The sequence below is a fragment of the Pundamilia nyererei genome, unplaced genomic scaffold (genome assembly GCF_000239375.1).
Source record: "Pundamilia nyererei isolate P.nyererei 1_Seehausen unplaced genomic scaffold, PunNye1.0 scaffold00074, whole genome shotgun sequence".
In the NCBI taxonomy this organism is placed as follows: Eukaryota; Metazoa; Chordata; class Actinopteri; order Cichliformes; family Cichlidae; genus Pundamilia; species Pundamilia nyererei.
Window position 1 is genome coordinate 1,460,939 of NW_005187475.1, and position 21,437 is coordinate 1,482,375.

The 21,437-nt window shown below is 37.9% G+C and overlaps 1 protein-coding gene across 8 annotated transcripts in view; it reads right to left on the reverse strand.

Moving 5' to 3' along the window:
• LOC102210540 (DNA (cytosine-5)-methyltransferase 3A-like) overlaps window positions 1-21,437 on the reverse strand; it is a 94,568-nt gene that overhangs the window by 21,657 nt on the left and 51,474 nt on the right. For all 8 annotated transcript variants that reach the window (XM_013911916.1, XM_005737242.2, XM_013911912.1 and 5 more), the window contains one exon: window positions 2,059-2,262. In XM_013911916.1, the coding sequence (XP_013767370.1) occupies window positions 2,059-2,262 (204 nt within the window). The remainder of the gene's footprint in view (window positions 1-2,058; window positions 2,263-21,437) is intronic.

Genomic DNA, 21,437 nt, shown 5'->3' on the forward strand with positions numbered 1-21,437 from the left:
GGGCATCCTCTGCACACGGCCATTAACAACCAGAAGAGTCTGTTCAGTGACAGGTTGCTTCTCCCCAAGACAAGAACTAACAGACTTAAAAACTCCTTTGTCCCACACGCCATCAAACTGTTTAACTCCTCTCTGGAGGGGAGAGGGAGGGGAAACAGGGACAAAGAAGGGGGGAACAACTAAGACGTAGTGCCTCTTCACCTCACTGTACAATACCTTGTGCAATACTTTTTGTAAATAGTCAATGATGCAATAGACCTCAATACTTGAAATGTGCAATTCACTTGTATTTTTATTTTTATTCCTATTTATTCTATTTATCCCCTTCGTATATTTTATTTATATATGTCTCTGTATTTATATATGTGTGTGTATGTGTGTGTGTGTATATATATATATAATATTCTGTAACTGTAACTTCTGCCGGTGCTGTGCCTTTTGGAAATCGAATTTCCCAGAGGAACCCACCTGAGGGATTAATAAAGTTTTATCTTATCTTATCTTATCTTATCTTATCTTATATAGATATAGATATACATATACATGTACACATTTAAACTAACATGCATGTTATGGCGTGCCTGTCATCAGAGGGCGCTGTTGTGTGTAAAATAGCATTGACCGTGTACAGGTGAATTTTACTGTTTCTGACCTTTACTCCTAAGCTAATTGTTAAATGTGAATAAAAGTGGTCCTAGAATAAAACCCTGTGGCACACCTTTGTTAACACCACCAGATATCATCCATAAGCCACACTTTGTTTTCAACAACTGAGAAAACCAGTTCTCAGCTTGACTTTTCATCCAATCGAAAGAACCTGATGATTGACAACATTTAATATAAAATATATGTGCTTTGATATAATTAACACTGTTTAAATTGTGGCTTTCAGAGAATGGATACTCTGAAGCAGAGCCATTCAAAATAAACACTATTATTTCACATCACCAGTAAACTGATGACAGAAAATGACAGAGAGGGAGGAGGAGAAGCAACAAATGTTCCCAGCCAGACCGGAGATGAGTCACAGTGACACTCCCGGAACTTTCAACTATATCAACATCACATATTGTACATGGTCGTCCTAAATGAATTTAGCATCCCAAGTTTTCATGAAAATGGAGATGTTCAATACTGTTTTATCATTTTAAGTAATTCCGATCATGCTGGTTTAAAAGGTGAGAGAATAAAATTAAAGTTTGAAATTAAAGTTTTGGTGAGATTTATTCTGTGAGCTCCGGCTCTTAAATTGAAGAACAAACTCAGATGTTTTAAACTGACCACTCAATCACTTACTACCCACTGTAAATTATTCACTACACAGTGAACTAATCAGTGAACAGATGCAGACAGCTGTTGATACATGCATGTGTCACTGCCACAGAATTATACCCCTAATTATCTCTGCCTCTAAAACAAAGGAAGAACACTGACACTTTAGTGTTACTATGCTCTGTAATTGAAAAAAATCTCACTACAGCATTTAAATATACATTTGTAACACATATCATATGTGATTTTCAGACCTACTGTCTGAAGTTTAACTCAATTTTAAAGCCCTCCAAAAAAAGGCGTCAGAAATTCACAGAGTGTGAAGGTGGGGCCAGGCTTGTTGTATGGAGGGAAAAAGAGGTTTAAGTCATAGAAAAAAAGCTGTAGGAATGAGTGTGACTGGGTGAAAGCATCTTTAGTACATGGTTGAATGTAGTAAAGGTTCTTTAAGTGCTCAGTAATAAGCATGTTATAATTTTATGCCCAAAAGGCTGCTAGTGTTCACTGTCATCAAACAAGCACAAGGCTTTTTATTACAATGGACCAACTCTGCATGCACCCTTCATCTGTACCTCAAAGAAGCATAAAAGGAGTGACACACTAGTGGTGTCTGGTCTGCAACAGAGTATTATTAGATCCACCTTTTGGGCTTTTCTAAAATACACTGCAGTGCATCTGGTGAAGTCTGAAGTAAGAAATACAAGTTGGTTCAGCGAGCGTGAATCTGAGCCTCGAGCCCGGAGGATGTATGGGGTTGGAGCAAAAATGACAGCCAGAATCTCTCACCTGGTATTCAATCTCACTGGGCGTGGCCTGTTCTCCCCTGGCGACCGGCTCGGGTGTCACGGCGACCGTCGGAGAGGCAGGGTCTGTGTGTTGTTGTGAAGGGGGAGGGGCAGGGCTGGCGGGCTCCTCCTCTTTCTGAAAGTCAGCTTCTGAGAGGTCATCCATCATGTTTATCTCTGCCTCTCGGTAGGCCCGTCGCTCTGCCTGCGAGAGAGGAAGGATACTTTTATTCCATCAACGTTGTTTGATGCACAGGTGTTGAGTTCACAGGATGACACAGGGGAAAAGTCCTTCCCACAAGAATTAAACACAAATGCCTTTAACGCTTTAATAAAAACACAAAAGAAGCATGTTCCCAAAATATCAATTATGAGATAATAAAAACACAGATTTCTCCTCTGGTAGATGCGAGTACATGCTGGCAGGTTGATAAACATGATTGAAACAAGAGAAGGTGGTCAGATAATATGTTTTTTTCTCCAACTGTTGCAAAAACAAGCAATTTATTTTAGTTTTGAAATGCTAATTTTCTAGATACTCTTCAGAAAAGTTGCCTAGTCACTTATATGCATGGTTCCTAAACATCACGAAAAGATGAATATATGAGGGTTTTTTTATAATTGTGTGGAAAGTTTTAAACATTAACAAACCAGCCTGATATCAGTCAGAGGGAACTGAACTGACTTGTCCCACTCTGACTCACACGGAGGAGAACAGTAGATTAAATCATATCTATACTTGTCTTGAAAATCTGAGGTTAATTAACATTTGGAAGTGATACAGACTGACTGAAGGCTTTAGTGTGTTATATTCCAGTACACGTCAAACTGTGGAGCCTGCTTTTGACTTTTCTACTAAAAACTAATGCAGAAACTGGTGCGCTAAAAGTCATTAAAGTCTCTGATGCTCAAAATTTCCTGGCTAGAAGATCCGGTCTGGTGTTAAAAGTGTCACCTCATATTCAAACTAAATCTATGCCCAAAATCTTTTAATTTTCTACCTCACCAAGGCTCTTTGTCAAAGGATGGTTTGGCAAAGCTATGAGGTAATGTCAGCATTATCTTACAAGAATGAAAATGTATAAAATGTTGTATTTGAAGTAATTGGAAGTTTTAATCAAGTTAAAAACATTAGAAATTAACAAGTGGACACATTGACAACAAATTGTTTTTCAGCTCAAGTTAATATTTATTAGGCCCTGGAAAAATAACTGTAAAAATGTTCCAATTTTTGACCTTATGTGAGTGTAAGAACAAATTAAAATTCCTATTACTAATTTCTGCTCCATGTCAAAATTTCCAACACCAGACTCACGATTTATGTCCGACTTTTTATCAGATTTTCCTTTGGGCAAACCTCCCACATGTACGCATATCCTCCTCCACCAGTACTGATATCATTAGATAATAGATTACTCATTCAAATGTTTCATCAAATAAGACTTCACGTTTACAATAGGTTGTGTGGGTTTGCCATTTTGCTCTTGCTATTTTACTGCGAGTAGAAATATGAGAAGAATGAGAAAAAAATGCAAACAAAAGGTCCCTGGCTCAATGGTTTCTTTGGCAAGTGAACAAGCAAAAAATGTACTACTGAATACTGAAGCAGCATTTAAACAAATGTTTTACTATTTCAACTTTCTACCACAAATCAAGAAGTCAGCAGATCTCAGAGCCGTGCCAAATCAGCCAGGGGCTCAGCAAATGTCCCTCCACATACTGGTGTGGTAAATTTAACTTTTTAAGTTGCTTTAACCTGCCTACAATTTTCGCACAGCTGCAAGCCACATTGGAACCCACCTGGGTCTCACAAGAGGGCCATAAATTAGGCAGGTGGAAGCATCAGTCTTCTTTTTTACTCTATTTGTCCAGAGTGAAAAATGAATATGAATGATGTGAATAATGTCAGGTTATTTGAAATTTTAAACATTGTAAAAGTAGGTAAATAATAAACACACATAAATAGATATAGACCTACGTAGCTTTGAGTTCTGATATAGTGAATAAAGAGATTCCAATCAAGATAACAATAGATAACTAATATGAGCTAAACTCAAAATATTATTTAATTATTGTACACATACAATTCAGAATAAAAGAAATGACTGACTATTATTACCTGTATTTATTTTTTACGATTTTTTTTTAAAATTTGGACAACAACAACAGTGTTGCTCTGATTGTCATCATCCCAGGGTTGGGATTTTCATTGACTATATTTAAGTTTGTATTTTATGGTTCTTGTATTTGCTTGTTGTCCACCTTTTCCTCTGTCTCTGTCTTCATGTTTAGCATGTGTCATTTGGTCATGTCATGTTTTACTGTGAAGGCTAGTCTTCTGCAGTGTCTTACTCTAACTTTTCTTCCTGCTTTTCTCTCGCCTTTGTCAATTACATCCAGCAGTGTCAGGATTCAGTTCCCTATCAGTCCTCAGTGTGTATATATAGTGCTTACTCTGTTCTGTCTTCTGTCATGTTGTCTGCTTAGAGTATATGAAACTATCAGTTTACTTCCTCCTTGTGTCCTGGTGCCCTTTTCCTCGTATCCTGTGTTCATTCAGTTTGGTTAACTGTTGATTGGTGAGGGCTTTTTTTTTGTTCCTATTCAACTCTCCACACAGCTACACTGTGACATGAATAGCACAGGTTTAAGAATTTAAACAATAACACCCAAACTCAAAAGAAAAAAGTGACTCTAGAAACTTTTGAAGATAGTTAAAAAGATGACAGCTGACTGGCAACTTCATCAGCTATTATGTACGTTAAAATCTTCCCTGCATATTACTGTCATTGATCATGTCTGGCATGCCCGCGCCTGTCGAGGACATCGTCTCCTCCTCATGTGTGTTTCCCCATCTATGATAAACTTTGTTTTATTTCTGCTGGTCCGTAGCCAAACACTGTCCTTCGAGGAGGTCTCATAACTGATGCTTTTTGTGGTTCTTTCTAGCTAAAGTGGCGGCTGCTCTAGATCAGGGCCCTGCTGCCTCGAGCTGCAGGAACAATCCTTTAATTGTTCCTCTAAACAGGAAGTGAGTGGGGAAAGAGGGTGCGGTGGGGAGGGAGTTCAGTGGGTTCAACTTAGGAAGCAGAGAGAGAAAGAGAGGAAAAGAAAACAAAGAGCGAGAGAGTAAATAGGATTATATCATAAAACTGGAGAATACAGCACAGACAGAATGCGCAGCTCTTTGAGTGGAAGTCAGGAAGACACAGAGCTCAGATTTTCAACTTAGAGTTGACTTCATTGTACAGCAGTTGTGACCAATTACAACATCATACTATAAAAATACACGATTAAAATTACAAGTCTTGTATTCATACTTTCCCTAAAGTACAAAAGTACACCAACCCCCCCAAATGTGAATGAGTTTCATTATTAGTTTAATAGAGAGTGGGTTAAGGAGTTTGAGCTGTACTTTAATATTTTAGAAGTCAATGATCAGCTTTGTGTATAAAATCCTTGGAAAAAACAAACATTTGAATTCACTCAGACTGGCCTCTAGGCCCCGATCAATGCCTGTGGTTGCAAAAAGACTTGAGGTCTATGTCAAATCAGCCCTCAGCTCCCTTTATTTATGACCTTAATAAAACCTTTCCTGATGACTTTATGGTCTCAGTCACTAGTTTCCTGTGTTACTGAATAAAACCTGATTTTAATTTTGTAAACAGCACCCATTAGAGTTTAAAAGAAAGATAAATCAGGGTCTGGTTTACCCTTTGATTGACAATTTGCTACTGTATGAGAGTGGAGCGTTGCTCGATTTCTAGTTCAATCCATCCCTTCCTTTTTCAAAGCATTTTGTGGTGGCTGACATACTCATCTCTGGACTTAACAGGAAAAGTTTGACGTCACAGTGGCTACAATCATCTTTATAATTTCTAAACACTCCACGCTTAGACTGGACTAGCTTTGCATCATCAAGTTCTTTATTCATCGTCTACTGGGCCTTGATGTTGCCCGTCATGTCATCCTCCAATGCAAGATGTTTTTATCTCCACTCCCCTTAGAGATTAAAGGGTTAGATATTAGAAAATGGAGACCCCAGAGGACAAACATGTGAAATAAAAGGAAAGAGATGGAAAGAGATACAGCAAGGAGACACTTTAAAGTGGACATAGCTACATATTTTTATTCTTGTACTCCACTTAAGTAGCTTTGCATGATTCATAAAACAACGTAATCCAGTTTTATTTTTCCAACTGAACCTTAAGGAAGCCCCTCAGTTCATTATTGTCTATTTCTGATGTCATATATAGCCAAGAACTAAAAAAAAAAAAGTACAAACTCAATGTTTATAGCAGTCTGATGCCTGAACTTTTGGATTACATGAACAGATACTGACATTGTTATTTAAAAGTTTGAACAGGAGCACACTGGCCTCCAAATTTTAGTGAAAAGTAAGAATAAGTAAATATCAGAAGGGCACTTAGAAAGCGCAGACCTCCACCAAGGCCATTTTTAAATAAAGTAATCCAGGTCGGCACCAAAATAGTAAAGGTTCTTTTTTTTATACCTCTCCTCAAATTTCATGGAAACTGGTAATTTTGCACATTTCATAACATTACAACCTAAAACTCATAATTGTACATAAGGATGGGATTTGAGTAAGCATAGTGCCCACCTGTGATTATCAGTAATAGCTACCTGCAGAAAATCAAACTTCGGTGCTGAAAGATGACACAGTAATGTGGCCCTGAGTTGAGCTCTCAGCTTAAAAAAAACAAAAAAACAAAAAAAACTAACCATGTGCTCACTCCTACAGGTGAGGTCCTATTGACCTAAAATCTTTCTAACACTAAAGAGAACCATTTGTTTGTTACTGGAGCTGATGTAGAAACCTGCTGCATTCTGCTAAATAGAAAAAAGAAAAGGAGAAAAATGGTGAGGGCTACTGATGGCATAAATTCACGTGGAGGAGACAGTTTGTGACGGTGTTCTCCCGAGTATGACCCCGAGGTGAGAAGGTCACTTTTTCTCACTCCTGTTGGCCTCTGACCTCATAAAATCCTAATCAGCCTGTTACATGGATCATAGACAAACCACACACACACTCGCTCACTCACATACACAAAGAAAGTGAGGAAATCTCCATATGTCTTCACTGGTCCCTAAAACATCTGGGAGACTTAAATAAAAAAAACTGTTTTTTTCCTTCCTGCAGCTAAATGGCAGCTATTTTTATTTTTTTATTAGTGCAAATGTTTTGTGCACTAAAAGTAAAGCAAGCACACAAAAAAAACACATTTATTTTGCAGTTGACCTCTCTTGAAAATACTAAATCAAGTGGATATTTGGTGTGAACACAGCTGGCTTTGTTATGAGTTTAGAAGCTATAACTAACTAAATACTTTGTGGTTTACATTAAACAGCTGTTCATACTGACCCTCCTATAATAATCCAAATTCTTTACAATCTCAGAAAAAGGCTTCCCAGGCCCTTTCATCAATATATATAAATTTTTGTCTAAGGAAATAATCTAGGCTGTAGTATCCAGTGCAGACCGACTGATTTCATATGAATTGAGCCCTTTGGCATTTAAAAGCCTGATGTTCTTTGTGTTTTGTCATTTTTACGAGAATTATAGAACCAAGAAGAAACAGGTTTCAGCCTTGTGATAATTTTCTCACATCACTCTGATCTTTTCTTGAAAGTGTTCTAATCTTTCTGTCGAACACAGAACAAACTGAGAAAATCCTCTGGATAAACTGCACAAATGTCTGGTGTATTTTTATTTAACAGTGTAATGGTGCACAGATTACATATGTACACATTAACCAGTTATTACTGTGTTAGTCTGGACAAGCTGACAGTCCTTTGCTTAGATTTCAGATTCCAAATCTTTACTCCAAGGATTTTGCTTATATATGGGAACTTTCTGATGGGCAGATGTTGTTTCATGGATTTGTTCTCTTAATGTCTTCAGACAGGCCACACTTCAGAAGCCAAGTTCACACAATTTTCATCAATTAATTCTTGTTTGGTTATTTTCCCTAACAAAAATATTAGATCTAGTTTCTTGCCATAATTTTCACCTGGTTTTCTGCCCCACAGTTTGAGATCCACTGATGTAATCCCAGACCAGAGTGGCTGGACTGTGGCGGCCACACCATCTGTTGCAGGATGAGTTGTTCTTCGTGTGGCTGAAGATAGATCTTTATGACTCTGGCTGTGAGTTTGGTGTCGTTGTCAGGCTGCAGAACGAATCTGGAGCCGATCAGATGCCTCCCTGCTGGTATTTTGTGACCATAAAATAAGTTCCTATACCTTCTGCAGTCTGTATGTGTGCATGCTGGATGAACCGTAGTTTGACATTTTTAACATACGCACATATCGCCCTTATTTACAATCCTTCCATCTTTGTTTAGGCATTCTTGTCATTTTACCCTAGCAATGTAATTCACCACAATATTTTGCCACAGTAACAATGAGCTTCAGGGTCAGACCTTAAAATGTTATGCAGATACAGCAGGAATTAGTCCAATTACGGGTTTGGAATTCAAAAGTTTTTAGGCTTGATGCCTGAAAAAAGGTCAGCTGTTAACACCAGCTGTAGAAATTTTGTTTTGTTCTACAACATTAAATATGCAAATATACCAATCTTGAATTTTGGCCCTTTTATGTGTCCCGCAGAAAGTGATTGTGAATAAGTGGCTAAATGAGCTGGTTTTAAAGTAGTGAAGTAGGCCACGAAGTGCTGTACAGAAGAACCAAAGTGTTAAAAAGAAAAGCAGCAAGTCTAGAGGGCAGGAAAAACAAAGCTGGGCTCCAGTCTAATATCTTAGCTTAGAAAGATTCCCAAGTCATTGAAGAGACCCTGAAGTATCTGCTTGTCAGGCATAATAAGAGCTCTAAATACTTCAAAAAAAGCTGCTTCAGGTCGTCATTTATAACCTCATTTGGCAGAGGATACACTGGACCATCATTCACGGAAGTATAGAAGAAAACAATATGCTGTAATCCACAGCCACGCTCTATCAGACTGTTCATGAAAACAACCGACATAACTGACAAGCGCCACAGATAATGTGTTAAATAATTAGTTCTTCACTTCATGTCATGACCTGCTGTCATGTTTTTAACCTCAAATGAGAGTTTGTTAAACCCACAGCTGAAGATTAAGCTGCTGAGATAAAATCTACTTTAAGTTATTGCTTTGCGTGAAGAACGTAGGTTTATATACAAAAATATCTGAGGTATAAGTGAACTGAACATGAAATATTTAGACAATAAGATTGGTGGGCTGATTAAGGTCCAGAGGGAACACTGGGACTGTAGTTTGATGTGCTTCATAGAGACGTTGCCACACTCACGTGAATACACACACTCTGACTGTACTTGTCTTCAGGACTTTTCGGTTAATCTGAGCGATAAGAAGAAATGTGTGAGGACTGTGTGTGGATAGCTGTGATTTAAATATGGTGTAGAATAGGGCTGTGTCATATTGTACTGTCTGTGATAACAAGGGTATAATGTTTTACATGATAGAACAGTGCCATGTCGAGATATAAATTATACAATAATGCTATGTGTTTAAGTTGCCTAGCAACAACGACACAAGCCCAAACATGTCTAAGAGCAGGAGCAGCGTGCTGATGACCACTGAGTACCTAAAAAAGGACAACCACCTCTATCCTCTAAGCAAAATTATTGGAAAAACATGCTTAAAAGCTGTTACCATTAAAGGTGGAAACAACAAACTTGTTTCACCAAGTCTACAAAAGAGGCGATACTAACAGCTGGTGACGTGTAACACAAAAGTAAATAAATGACTCAATCAAACATCGCTGGAGTATTTGTTAGTTGCACTCTATGTGGCAGGAAGAGCAAATGCTGGATGGTTATTACTCATGCGGTTATGTGGTGGTACAGGAGGGCTTTAAGCGACTGGCTAAAAAGCTCGACATCCCAGGTGGAAAATATTGCTTTAATTTCTGTTTTATTATGCGACAATATTTGTGCAGGCTCCTAAAGAATTACAAGGTTAAGTTACTTTAGTTAAATGTTAAACCGAAGTGTCATGATTATGTTATAGTTAAAATTCTCAGGACATCATTGTAAGCTCCATATTGTTATATTTTGCTTTCTAGTCATTGAGCTCATTTACTTTTTCCTATTTTCTGATTAACTGAGCTCCTTCTGTTCTGTAGTTTTTACCACACTGTACCATTTTAATTGAGCTATTCTACTTATTTTATGCTTTGTTGTTATATGTTGTGTTTAAAGGTTTGGTATAAATGAAGTTTATCTTAAAAAACAAAGAAGAAAAGACTGTAAGGGGGTAGGACTGATCATGTATCAATTCCACACTTTTTTAGAAACAAAGGTAAGACACTGAAAATCTGAACTGTTCACATCATCCTAGACTCCAAGATAAAGAACAACCAAGACTGGATCCCAACGATCCTTCATTCTAATCACACACATGACAGGGGCAGAAAATTAAGCTCAGTGCTGCCTCTAAGAGGGGCAACTCTTATAGTGAGGGTGGAGATGCTCTGCAGAACCAGAAGGACACCTGGTGAACCTCACCATGGAGATGCCCATTGTGAAGCAGTAATAGTCCAGAGTGTGAGGATTGTACGGAAGACATCCACCCAAAGTTCACGAAAAGAGGTCCTGAAACTCTGGGTTTTGCTGCAGTTCATTCTCATGGAATTTATACCTTAAAGCCAAGAATAAATATTCAGAGAAATCATCACAAACATTTCATCATCACTAACGACACAGCACAGCAAAACATTACAATCCAATGCAATCTCCAGCTTCTACATCATGCGTATCAGAATCTCAATGGAGGTTTTCTGTGTTGTTTACAGGAGCAGTTTTGACTATGAGGTGATAACCTCTTAATATTACCACCTTACGATTGTGACAGCCATGCGCACTGTAACTGTGATATAAAATGTTCATCCTGTTTCTTCTCTAAATTCTAAATTGTAATTTGATCTCAACCTGGGCTCATCTAAACTTTTTGCTGTTGCTGTGAAAGAAACTCAATCATTACGTGTAGCATCTGGACCGGATCATCTCATTAGAGGACTTGGAGCTGGCTCGTGCTGCTGAGTGAACTCGGCCAAAGCCAGTCCTGCTTACTGGATGAAACTGTGTTTGTTGCCTGGCAACCTTAGCTGATTGAACACTCCACCAGGAAGTTTTTTTCATGGATGAGGATGACTCACTGGTGACAGGCAGATATGCATTCATCACCTGCTTGGGTTTCTGTGAGCGCAGGGCTCTGGGCTGAAATAACCTGCAGGGTCAGCTTCATGCAACCAGCACTACATAAAAAAACACAAAGGGATTTGTCACCTTTATTCAAACTGTGGATGCAGTGAAGGCAAAAAATTATTATTAATCTGATAATATTACTGGTAGCTTTACAGGGAATTTATAGCACAAAAAGGTTTTACATGCAGTTATTTCAGCACAAACTACTATTTGGACCGTTATTTGGTGTACTCCATATGGCCAACACTAAGTTTCGCAATAAGCAATACATTGAAATATATTCCAATATAGTGCACATATACTTGTATACTTAGATATTTATTTTTTACTATATTACCTTATTTATATTATATGTATATATATGTTTATAGTTTACTTTTTCTTACAGCTAGGACTGCTACAAATAAAGAAACATACGTAGACAGATGTTAACTAAGCAATGAATTATGAGTAAGCACAGCTGTTTGTGGGCTTTATAGGACAGAATACACTTGCAGTATAGGGCATGCACTAAAAACTGAATTAAGATCATTAGAGCAACAGCATTTTTCACAGTTTAAACATATGTATATGACACAATTTATCACATTCTTTAGTGTTAGCTAGCAAGACTTTGAAGTAAATGTATTTTAAAGAACACATGCGTTGTCTCTTCAAATCATGATGGCAACGAAGAAAACAGAGCTTTAAAACAAATGGTAACCGTTGTATTTTAACCCAAACCATCATCTGTTTCTAAAATATGTAAACCAAATCATCTTTAACAATAATCAACGATAACCAGTAGGCCTTACTTCCTACAAGCCAACAAACAGTTGTGCTTAGTGTGGCCACAAAAGTTTATATGTTAGTTTACTCTGTCAACAAGTACTATACAATGGTGCCGGTTAACATGCCTGTTATCTGCTTTCTTGCACAGATCCCTTATTTTTTGTAAAAATCTAAAAGAAGAAACTTAAATCAAGGAGGAGTATTGAATAGAAATATTAATATTAGGAATACAAATATAATAAATAAATGCAGATATTGTGTTATGAGGTAAGAATTTATGTATCTGGTGTTGGAGAAAGTGCTGCTGCCAGTCTGGTAAGAAAATTTCCCCCCTTTAAAAATTTAAAACATTATGTAAATGGACACAAATTGGGTGCAGGAAAAATTTAAAATGTGTGTCTAGAGACATGGATCAATAGAACGGAGGTTATGATTATTTCAGGAACTCCTTTGAGACTTTGTTGGATATAAACATGTTTTGAAGGACACGTTCCACCTACGGACTCAAATTATATGCAGTCCAATTCTTTTCATTTATGTTGTTTTTACTGCATTGCTGCATTTCTTTTGCTGTTATATAGATTGTTTTTATGCATTGTAGTATGACTATATTTTTTTTCTATATTATGCAGGAGAGGAACCTGGTTTGTGAACCAGTTTAAATGGAGTAAGGCCAGTTAAATGAAACGTATGCACTGAAATCTTTGAAAATACATGAAACAACAGACTCTGTCTATGGAGCTTCCCATCAGCCTTTAAATACTTCACATCACCTGGAGCAATTACAATCAGGTGCCACATAAGGACAGGTCTTTTGTTTTCTGCCCACACAGCTGCCAGCTCACTCAAAGGCAGCAAACGCTCTTTTAATAATCTTACTCAACATTACGACTGAGGGCAAGTTTAAGTTCTCACATATTGTTTTACTACATATAACATCAAGTAATTTATGCTGCAATCAATAAAAGTGTGATGACTGTGAGGTTTGAAATGACCTTCCAACCTATAAAACACACAGTAATTAGGCCAGTTGGCAGCATTTAAGCTGGAAGACTTTCACTTTGCTGGGGCTCATTCAAGCCTCTACTCTATGTTAGGCTGCAGAAGATTTTCTGGGTTCACCCGCATGTTTGGTCACAAATCTGTGTACTTTTTTTTTTTTTACATCAACAACTCCTGTGAATCTTTCTGTCAAAGAGGAACTTCTCAGATTCAACCAGAAGGTATCATGATAACAAGTTAAAATTTGTTTTAAAACAAAGAAACATTTCTTTGTTTCTTTGTTTCATTGTTAAAGGAGGAAAATAATCTGAAATGACTGAATCTACTTGAAACTAAAGAAAATTCTGTAATAATTCTGGTTTGAAACGCTATAAATGTATATATATTTGTATATATCTGTCTACTAGACATCTTCACGAGAAAATGATATGTGTGTATTGTCATGTGAAGGACAAATAACAGCAGGAGATGGCAGAAAGACACAAGGACAGCGGTTTTAATGTCGTAAGTTACGACTTTGAACTTTCACAAACCCCTTGGCCTGGTCAACGTTTTCACTCTCAGTGCCACCCCCTCAACCTCTGACCTCTCACCCTATGACCTAACCAATGAGCCGTTACTTAAACCACACCCACTTTAAGAGCGTGACTGACCCTGACCTGCAGACGAACCTTACATTGCTCAACACTGCATGCACACACAGTGCAATTAAAAGAGCAGTTAAGACCCCTCCTCCCACATTGTCAATAGGCAGAACTGCTCTTTCATTAGCATTGATCGCGGCCGAGGGACATGTTAAAGAAAGGCAATCAGTGTTTTTTCCAGGAAGCTCTCCTGAGAAATCCTAATGACATGGACTAAACAACATGTGTCTGATTGCTGTTTAAGGACAATAACAAAGTGTTCGGACTGACTGTAGCATAATAATTTGGTGATCTGGTATAGTTTTCCAATATTAAGTAGACATTTGGCCACTGGAAAATGACCGAGCAACAAAAGGTAACTGTTTAAACCCAAGCCTGATGGTAATCCTGGTAACTTGCTGACATTTTCCATTTGTTTACATATTTGGTAATATGTGAACTAATGGACAAATGACCTTGTGACTGGGAATGTTAATCTTCTACCAAAAAAAACCCCTCTGGATTGGGTAGCCTTTAGTGTGCTGTGAATGAAGAGCTTCATATTTCAACCTAATTTGAGTGTCGTTCCAGCAACAAGAAAAGCAGGAAAGGCTTACAGCCATACAATCCTCTCCATTGATGAGATACTGTTACCTGGCAGATCTCACCTGACTATGAAACTGCTTTTCTGTCAGTTTGAGCCTGTGAAAATGGGGGAGTATATAATTTCTAAACAGGAAATAATTGAGGCAAAATTTTATTATTGTTCAAAAACATAAGAATTTGAGTGTAACACCTAAATCCAGTTCTTTCTTCTTAGAAACATTCACATAGTCTTCTTAATGTCATTGAGTGAATACGATCAAACTCCAACCTAAATTATGTTAATTATATCATACAATACTTTGATGATTTGGTGGTGTTCCCAATAGAGTACTGGATTAAACTTTTCAAACTTTTCAAAATACAAGGACACAAATAAACAGAAAACAAAATTAGTATCTGGCTGTTTTTTGGACACAACCTAAATACAACAAACTTTACAGCGTCATATTTTGGTGTTCGTTTCCAAAGTATCACACACTGTTCCACCCTCAGGGAACTACAGTTGTACAAGACCTCTACAAAGAGCTAGCATTATGAAAAGGAGTCCAAGCTTTGTGGTCGTTTTCAAAATCTCTGAAGCAGAAATTAAGTTTTCTGCGATGACAGTTGATGTCCAAACAATAACCAAGAAAGGTTGGCATAGGAGGTTGTCAAGCAGAGGCAAGATTGTCAAAGAAGATTTTTCTAAAAAAAAGAAAAATAATTGTTTGAATTTAACTTGTGTACCTTAGTTCTCTTTGCATTAATGGCTTCCAAACTTTAGATAATTACATAGGTGGCACACGAGGAAATTGGAAAGGTCTCAAGAGGGAAAAAGCAAAGTATTTTTGTTTTTCCTCTTGCATGGAAAGGAAAGGCTGTTTTATCACAAGCCAAATGAAAGCAGTATATGTATGACTCAATGATAAGTCTTAAAATATTATGTGCATGTTGCTTTAAGCAGACCAAACAAGAAGTGGGAACTGAAGGGTTAATTCAGTAGAAGGGACTGAGAAGCTCTAAAGCTCTTTCCCTCCAAAACCAACAAGTAAACAAAAATGACCCCCACTAAGTCAGTTCAAACAGTCTGTGAGATGTTCTACTCCCTCCACTTGGTCTAAATCCAGCAGAAAGCATGAAAAAAGCTAAGTTAAACATCATTTTACTTTAGCCTGCCAAGCAAAGTCGTGTTGAAATAACTTGGCAATAGTTTGTCTCACATTTTGTTTTAAAAGAAAGAAAAGCTTGAACTTAGGGTCACATATCTTCACACACTTGCAACACGTGCACACAAGAAAGAGAAAAAAATTAAATCACTTACAGGCCAGGTATGGTAGCTCTGCAACTGCAACCCTTCCTCCCTGGCTCTCTTCCTCTCTGTCATTTTCTTCGTCTGTCTCTCCTTCTCTCTAACCTCCTCCACCTCCTCCTCTTTCTCTTCTGTGTGTCTCCTGGGCTACACTCACCCTCAAGCCTTCTTTACCATCTCCCTCTGATTGGCTGCCAGTGAAGTGTGTGATTTACTGGCTCCTTCACCTAACAGATGTTTAGGTGAACAACACACACACACAGATTGGTGGTGTGGAGTTATGTCTGGCGGCCCCAGGGCTATAAGTGAGATAATGACACACAGACACACACACACACACACTCAGCTTAGTGTGTGTGTGTGTGTGTGTGTGTGTGCATGCGTGTGCGTGCGTGCATGTGTACGCAGGCTAAGGTCAAAGGTTAGGTAAGCCGCAGAGCTGACAAGGCTGTGGGATGTGTTAGGGTCAGCACCTCGCATATGCACACACAAATGTACACATTAATGCAGCCATACATTGACACAGAGGGAGTTAGACAAAGGTAAATAAAGCAAAGCTAACATAACTTCTATAAAATGAATTCTGGGAATTCGTGGGACCTCATATGTTTGCATACACTACTCTATAGAGCTAAGGCCAAAGACATAAAAGATGGACATAGCCACCGCGATGTCACTGTGATGGTTGGTGATGTCACAAAATGATGCCTTGAGCTAAACATTTGCATCATTGTCATCTTGGTGTTTTGAAACCTAAAGTGGCAAGAGAGGTGTGGATGCAACTGTAAAGCCTACAATCTTTTATCCCCCTTCTGGAGATGGACAACAGCCATAATTTACAGTTGCCTCAAGGCACTTTATATTTTAAGGTAAAAAACTTGAGAAAATGGCAATAATCAGATGACCCTCTATAAGCAGACACTTTGGTGACAGTGGGAAGGAAAAACTCCCCTTTAACAGGAAGAAACCTCAAATAGAACCAGGCTCAGGAAGGAGCAGTTATCTGGCATGACCGGATGGGGGTGCGGGGAGGAAGACAGGACAAAAAACATTAATTTCACATTATATTGACTAACCATCAAAACTACTAACTGTAACCACAAACTCATCAGGTATATGTTTTCTCATAACCTAGACCCAGGATGTCAAACATAAGGCCTGGGGACCAGAATCGGCACAGCAGAGACTCCAATCTGGCCCGCTAGATGGCTTTGGAAAATGTAAAGAAGGCCATATATTTTTGGACTTTTAACCTTGTTTTAATAAGTTATAGAGCTTTTCCTATTGATAAAGGCTCCATGGTTATTTATACTACACCAAATTACTTAACAGATCTGTGCGGTATGTGGCCCTTGATGTAAAATCAATTTAACATCTCTGACCTAGACAATTTGCGTTTTTCGGCAACCACAGGAGTCTCCCCCTACAGGCCATTAGAAAGACTACAAGTTTAAGGTAGCAATGATATGTGAAATAATAGTTAGCAACACAAAGTCAGTGAACTGACTGCCATTGACAGCAAAGATTGCTTTTTAGCTGACATACAGGGGTGGTAAATTCAGGGGTAACTTGCCTGGAATGTCCATGAGTTAGTTACCAATGGTTAAGCGATAAAGTGAGAAGTGACAGACAAATCTTGGACGAGGATTAAGTGATTAATTGATTCACTTCTTGTTGTTTTTTTCAATCCTCCACACTACTGTATATGTGTACTGTTTATCATGTAAGTTGCGGAATGTGACCTTGCCCCCCCGCGTCACGGAAAATTTACACAGCTGTGAATATACTCAAAAAGCGTTTACACATAGGGAGTCTAAAATATGCTGAATGCAAGCTGTAATGCAAACATCTGGTGCAGCAATTGAGGGGTATATTGATAGAAAAAGAAATTTAAACTAATATTTTTTGTTTTATTAGTTTTTCTAGCAAAATTGAAGGAAATGCCATCAGCCACAATGTCAGATTTTATGCTTCTGTTAAGTTTCTGTTGTTCAAACAAATTGAGCATTTAGATGAGTCCGTGTTGGGCACTGGGAAATAATAAAGTCACAGACTAAATAGGTATTGATTTAGCATTGGCATATGAATCAGTAAGGCCAAAAAGAATCACTGCAAGCTGTATAAATCTTGATGGTGGAGGTCAAGTAACTGCTAGCTGAAGCAAATGATGTTTTTAAAATGCTGTGGATTGTAGTGTGTGACTTGTTTGTGACGATTGATCATATCTTGTTCAGGAAAGTGCTGCACACTACAAATAAAGGTGGGAGGCTAAAACAAGGCTGCGATTGAAGGTGTAGATTGTTAAAGATGGGAAAACGATGCATAATAAATGAAAGGATGCCACTGTAATTTTATTGGTCCAAGAAAAGAAAGCGACTCTGCAGAGTTAAAGGCTTTCCTCCAGACAACAGCGAAATGGGATATTGATGAGGGTGTTAACAGCTGGCTGCAGTTCAAATGACTGACAGAGCAAATTCACACACACGTGCATACAGGAACCTGGAACTGGTTAACCTCTGTCTCCAGCACTGATTTCACCCCCTCTCCCCTTCTGTCAAATATACACACACACGTACACTTTCACTGCTTTTCTTTCCCTTCTTTCACTCCATATCCATCTTTCTCTGCTTTACATCTCAGTTAAAACTCTTTACAGGATTCATTTTCCTGCCAATTCTCTTTTTTTTCCTTCGACAACTTGTTTTTTCATTCTGTAGCATTCCCGTTTTACCTTTTCAGGCATTTTCGTATTCTGTTTATCATTATTACACTTTGACTCACACGTTTCCAGTCTACATTATAAACATTGCGCACTAAAGTTGGAACCAAATATTGTTGCAGATTCATGTGAGCTGTAGCTTAGAATTGCTTCTCATATTTCCTTATCTGATAATAATTACTTGACTCAATAATTAGAGAAATGTGTGGAGCATTACCATCATGTCGTGATGTTTTCAATAGCCCCATCAGTTGAGAACCGCTGGACTAAACTGCCAGTGGTGCATGAAGTGCTAATTGCACATCAGCGGGTACAACAATAATCTGCTGCTGACATATCAGTCTATCACTATTGTCAATTTAATATTTGACTTAATAGCCTCTTTTAGAACACTTTGGTACTTTCCCTGAAGTATTCTTTTAAGACAAATTTTGTCCATTTTCTTTAAAGGAAAAAAGGGATCTGACCTTTGCCCTTCTTCCTTCATTTCTGTTTTCCCTCTGCTTTTTTCTTTCCATTTACTTTAAACTTTTGTTTTAATGTAGACACTTGCATATTTTTTTGTAACATATATATTTGTACTGTTACCATGGTGGATGGTCACATAAAACATGACATGAACATGAAAGGTTAATATAATGAGGTCAGTATATATACCAGTAATCCATGTGAGCTAAAAACTCAGCTTCAGATGCTCTAAATCAGGGGTGTCAAACTCAAATACACAGTGGGCCAAAATTCAAAACTGGAACAAAGTCGCGGGCTAACATTAATATTTATTGAAAAAACAAATCTTCCTTTAAATATAAGAATGAATCTTTTCTTATGGACTCAAACAAGTTTTGCTGAAAAACTGAATATGAAACAAGCAAAGCTTAATACTAAACAATATATACATTAGCTGTATAATACCAGTAGGCCTGCTCCAATAGTAATTTGGTATGGCTTCGCGGGCCAAATGTAATTAGGCTGCGGGCCAAATTTGGCCCGCGGGCCAGAGTTTGACACCTATGCTCTAAATGATCAGTTTTAGGCATTTTGTTTTTAAGTCAATCCCCATAGACTCCAATGTTAAAATGCATAAATTTAAAGCACTAAGAAGTATGTTTACAGACTGATACAAAGAAGTTTTTGTCTCTGTGAATAGTTAATTTTTAATTATTCACTGATTAGGAGACTACTAAGGCTTACAGTCAGTGGCATGTGTGCTTTGATTGACAGGTGTCAGTCAGTCAGCTTCAGCTCCACTAGTTAAGAGTCTTTCAGCATTTCTGTCACTTTTTAATGAAAAAAAATTATGTCAATAATAATTTTTTGGTGTCGTAAAGACTGTCCAGGTTTCTGCTTTTAGCATTTACTCTTTTATTTTTCTTAGTCTGGATTAATTAGCAGTTATTTGTACCTGTGCATTGTGTTTATACAGTTTATCGATGTATCTTGTTAATCATACAGTATTTGGACCCTCTGGTCCAAGTATTCTGGCTCCAAAACAAAAACACTATAGCAATAGCCAAAATGCCAATGTTGAGACTTTAAAATGAGCCTGTGCTGGAAATGAGTATTTTTATGCTATCGTCTAATTATCCATGTAAAAGTCTCATTAAAATTAAAAATCACCTCTTTAGAAGTGACCTGTACAACAGTTCAGCAGATATTGATAACATGATAGGCCACCTTTGGATAAATTAAAGTTTAAAGAGCTTTCCTATTAGTCCCACTAGACTCATGTAATACAAACATAGCTTTGGAGAGCTGCTAATGACTCAGTAAGTGAGAGGATAGTGTTGACAGGAAGCCAGGCATACTCTACCTCTCTTTCTCTCTCTCCATCTGTCACATGCACATGCAACAGTTTGCAGATTGAAGACAAGCTGGCATCAGTTAGACCAACTAGACTCTGTATGTGTTTACATATGCTCCAGTTAAGCAGAAAGGTTTTTTTTGAAATCATAATCGTCATTTTCACCAGTGCAGAGCTGATTTATAGTTTATGAAGTAATTTAAAGCTCTTTTTGCTCTTTTCAAGCGATCTCATGTCACGTCTCACAGGCTTCAAAGTTTGTGTCCATCAAAAACTGACTGCACAGCAGAACAAGTTCAAACACGAGGGAAATGCAACCACGTGTGGTTTCTGCTCACTCTCGCTTTCTTCCTTCCAAACGCTGTTGCTTTTTTCTCACGCGCTCGCTCATGTCCTTGTGTGTCAATAAGCCTTAATGACTTTCTCTCTCTCCTTTTCACGACCACACACATACACACTTCCTGTCTCTTTCACTCATTCTCTTTTTTCACTTTAAGGTCATCTTCACACACTATATGCCTTGCTCGTGGTTACAGCACAGTTAACCAGCCAAGCATTTTCCTTGAATTACTATGTGCTTACTACTATAACTATGACCTCAGTCAACTACTCTCAAAGCATTTCACAAATGCTGGGTCAAACCTGCAGGTTAAACTACCAACTGGTCACTTATGTCTCAGTTATGAAGGTACTTGGTGGGTAAGTCTAAAATTCCCTCTCTTTAAGCTCTATTTTGATCACAAGTTCCAAAGGGGATCATTTGTTTCTCTCTTTACTACATATTTCTCCAAATCCACCTCCTAGTGACTCACTTTGTCCACCTGCTTACTGTCTGCCTTGCAAGCACCAAGCTGCACCTGTTTTCAGCAGGTTTCTGTGCTCCAAACAGCTGTAGCTGCAGCTGGAAGACGAACGAGTAGAAGAGAGCTGCAACACTGAACCAAAATGATGATTTTAGAAGGAAACAGATTAAATAATGAGTGCAAGGACACATCAAAGAATAAGAACAATCTAAGAACAACTTATTGTTATGTTGTTGACAACATCTTCCTAAAATTAAAGTTTTCTAAAGTGTTTTTGAATACCGTTGTTTTGTTTCCATAATAAGCAGGAAATCTGGATGCTGATGCACCATCTGTCGCAGCAAGCCTACTTTGGCAGTTGACTATACAGTGCTAATTATAAATAGAAATGACGACTTGGATATAAAAATATATTTGACACCACATAAAAATGTACCAAATAAATTTAGTAAGATATTTAAAGTCATACACACACCAGGCTGAGTTTTTAAAATAAACTCCTGTTTTAAATGTCCCAAGATTTCAGGGAAAGTTATAGA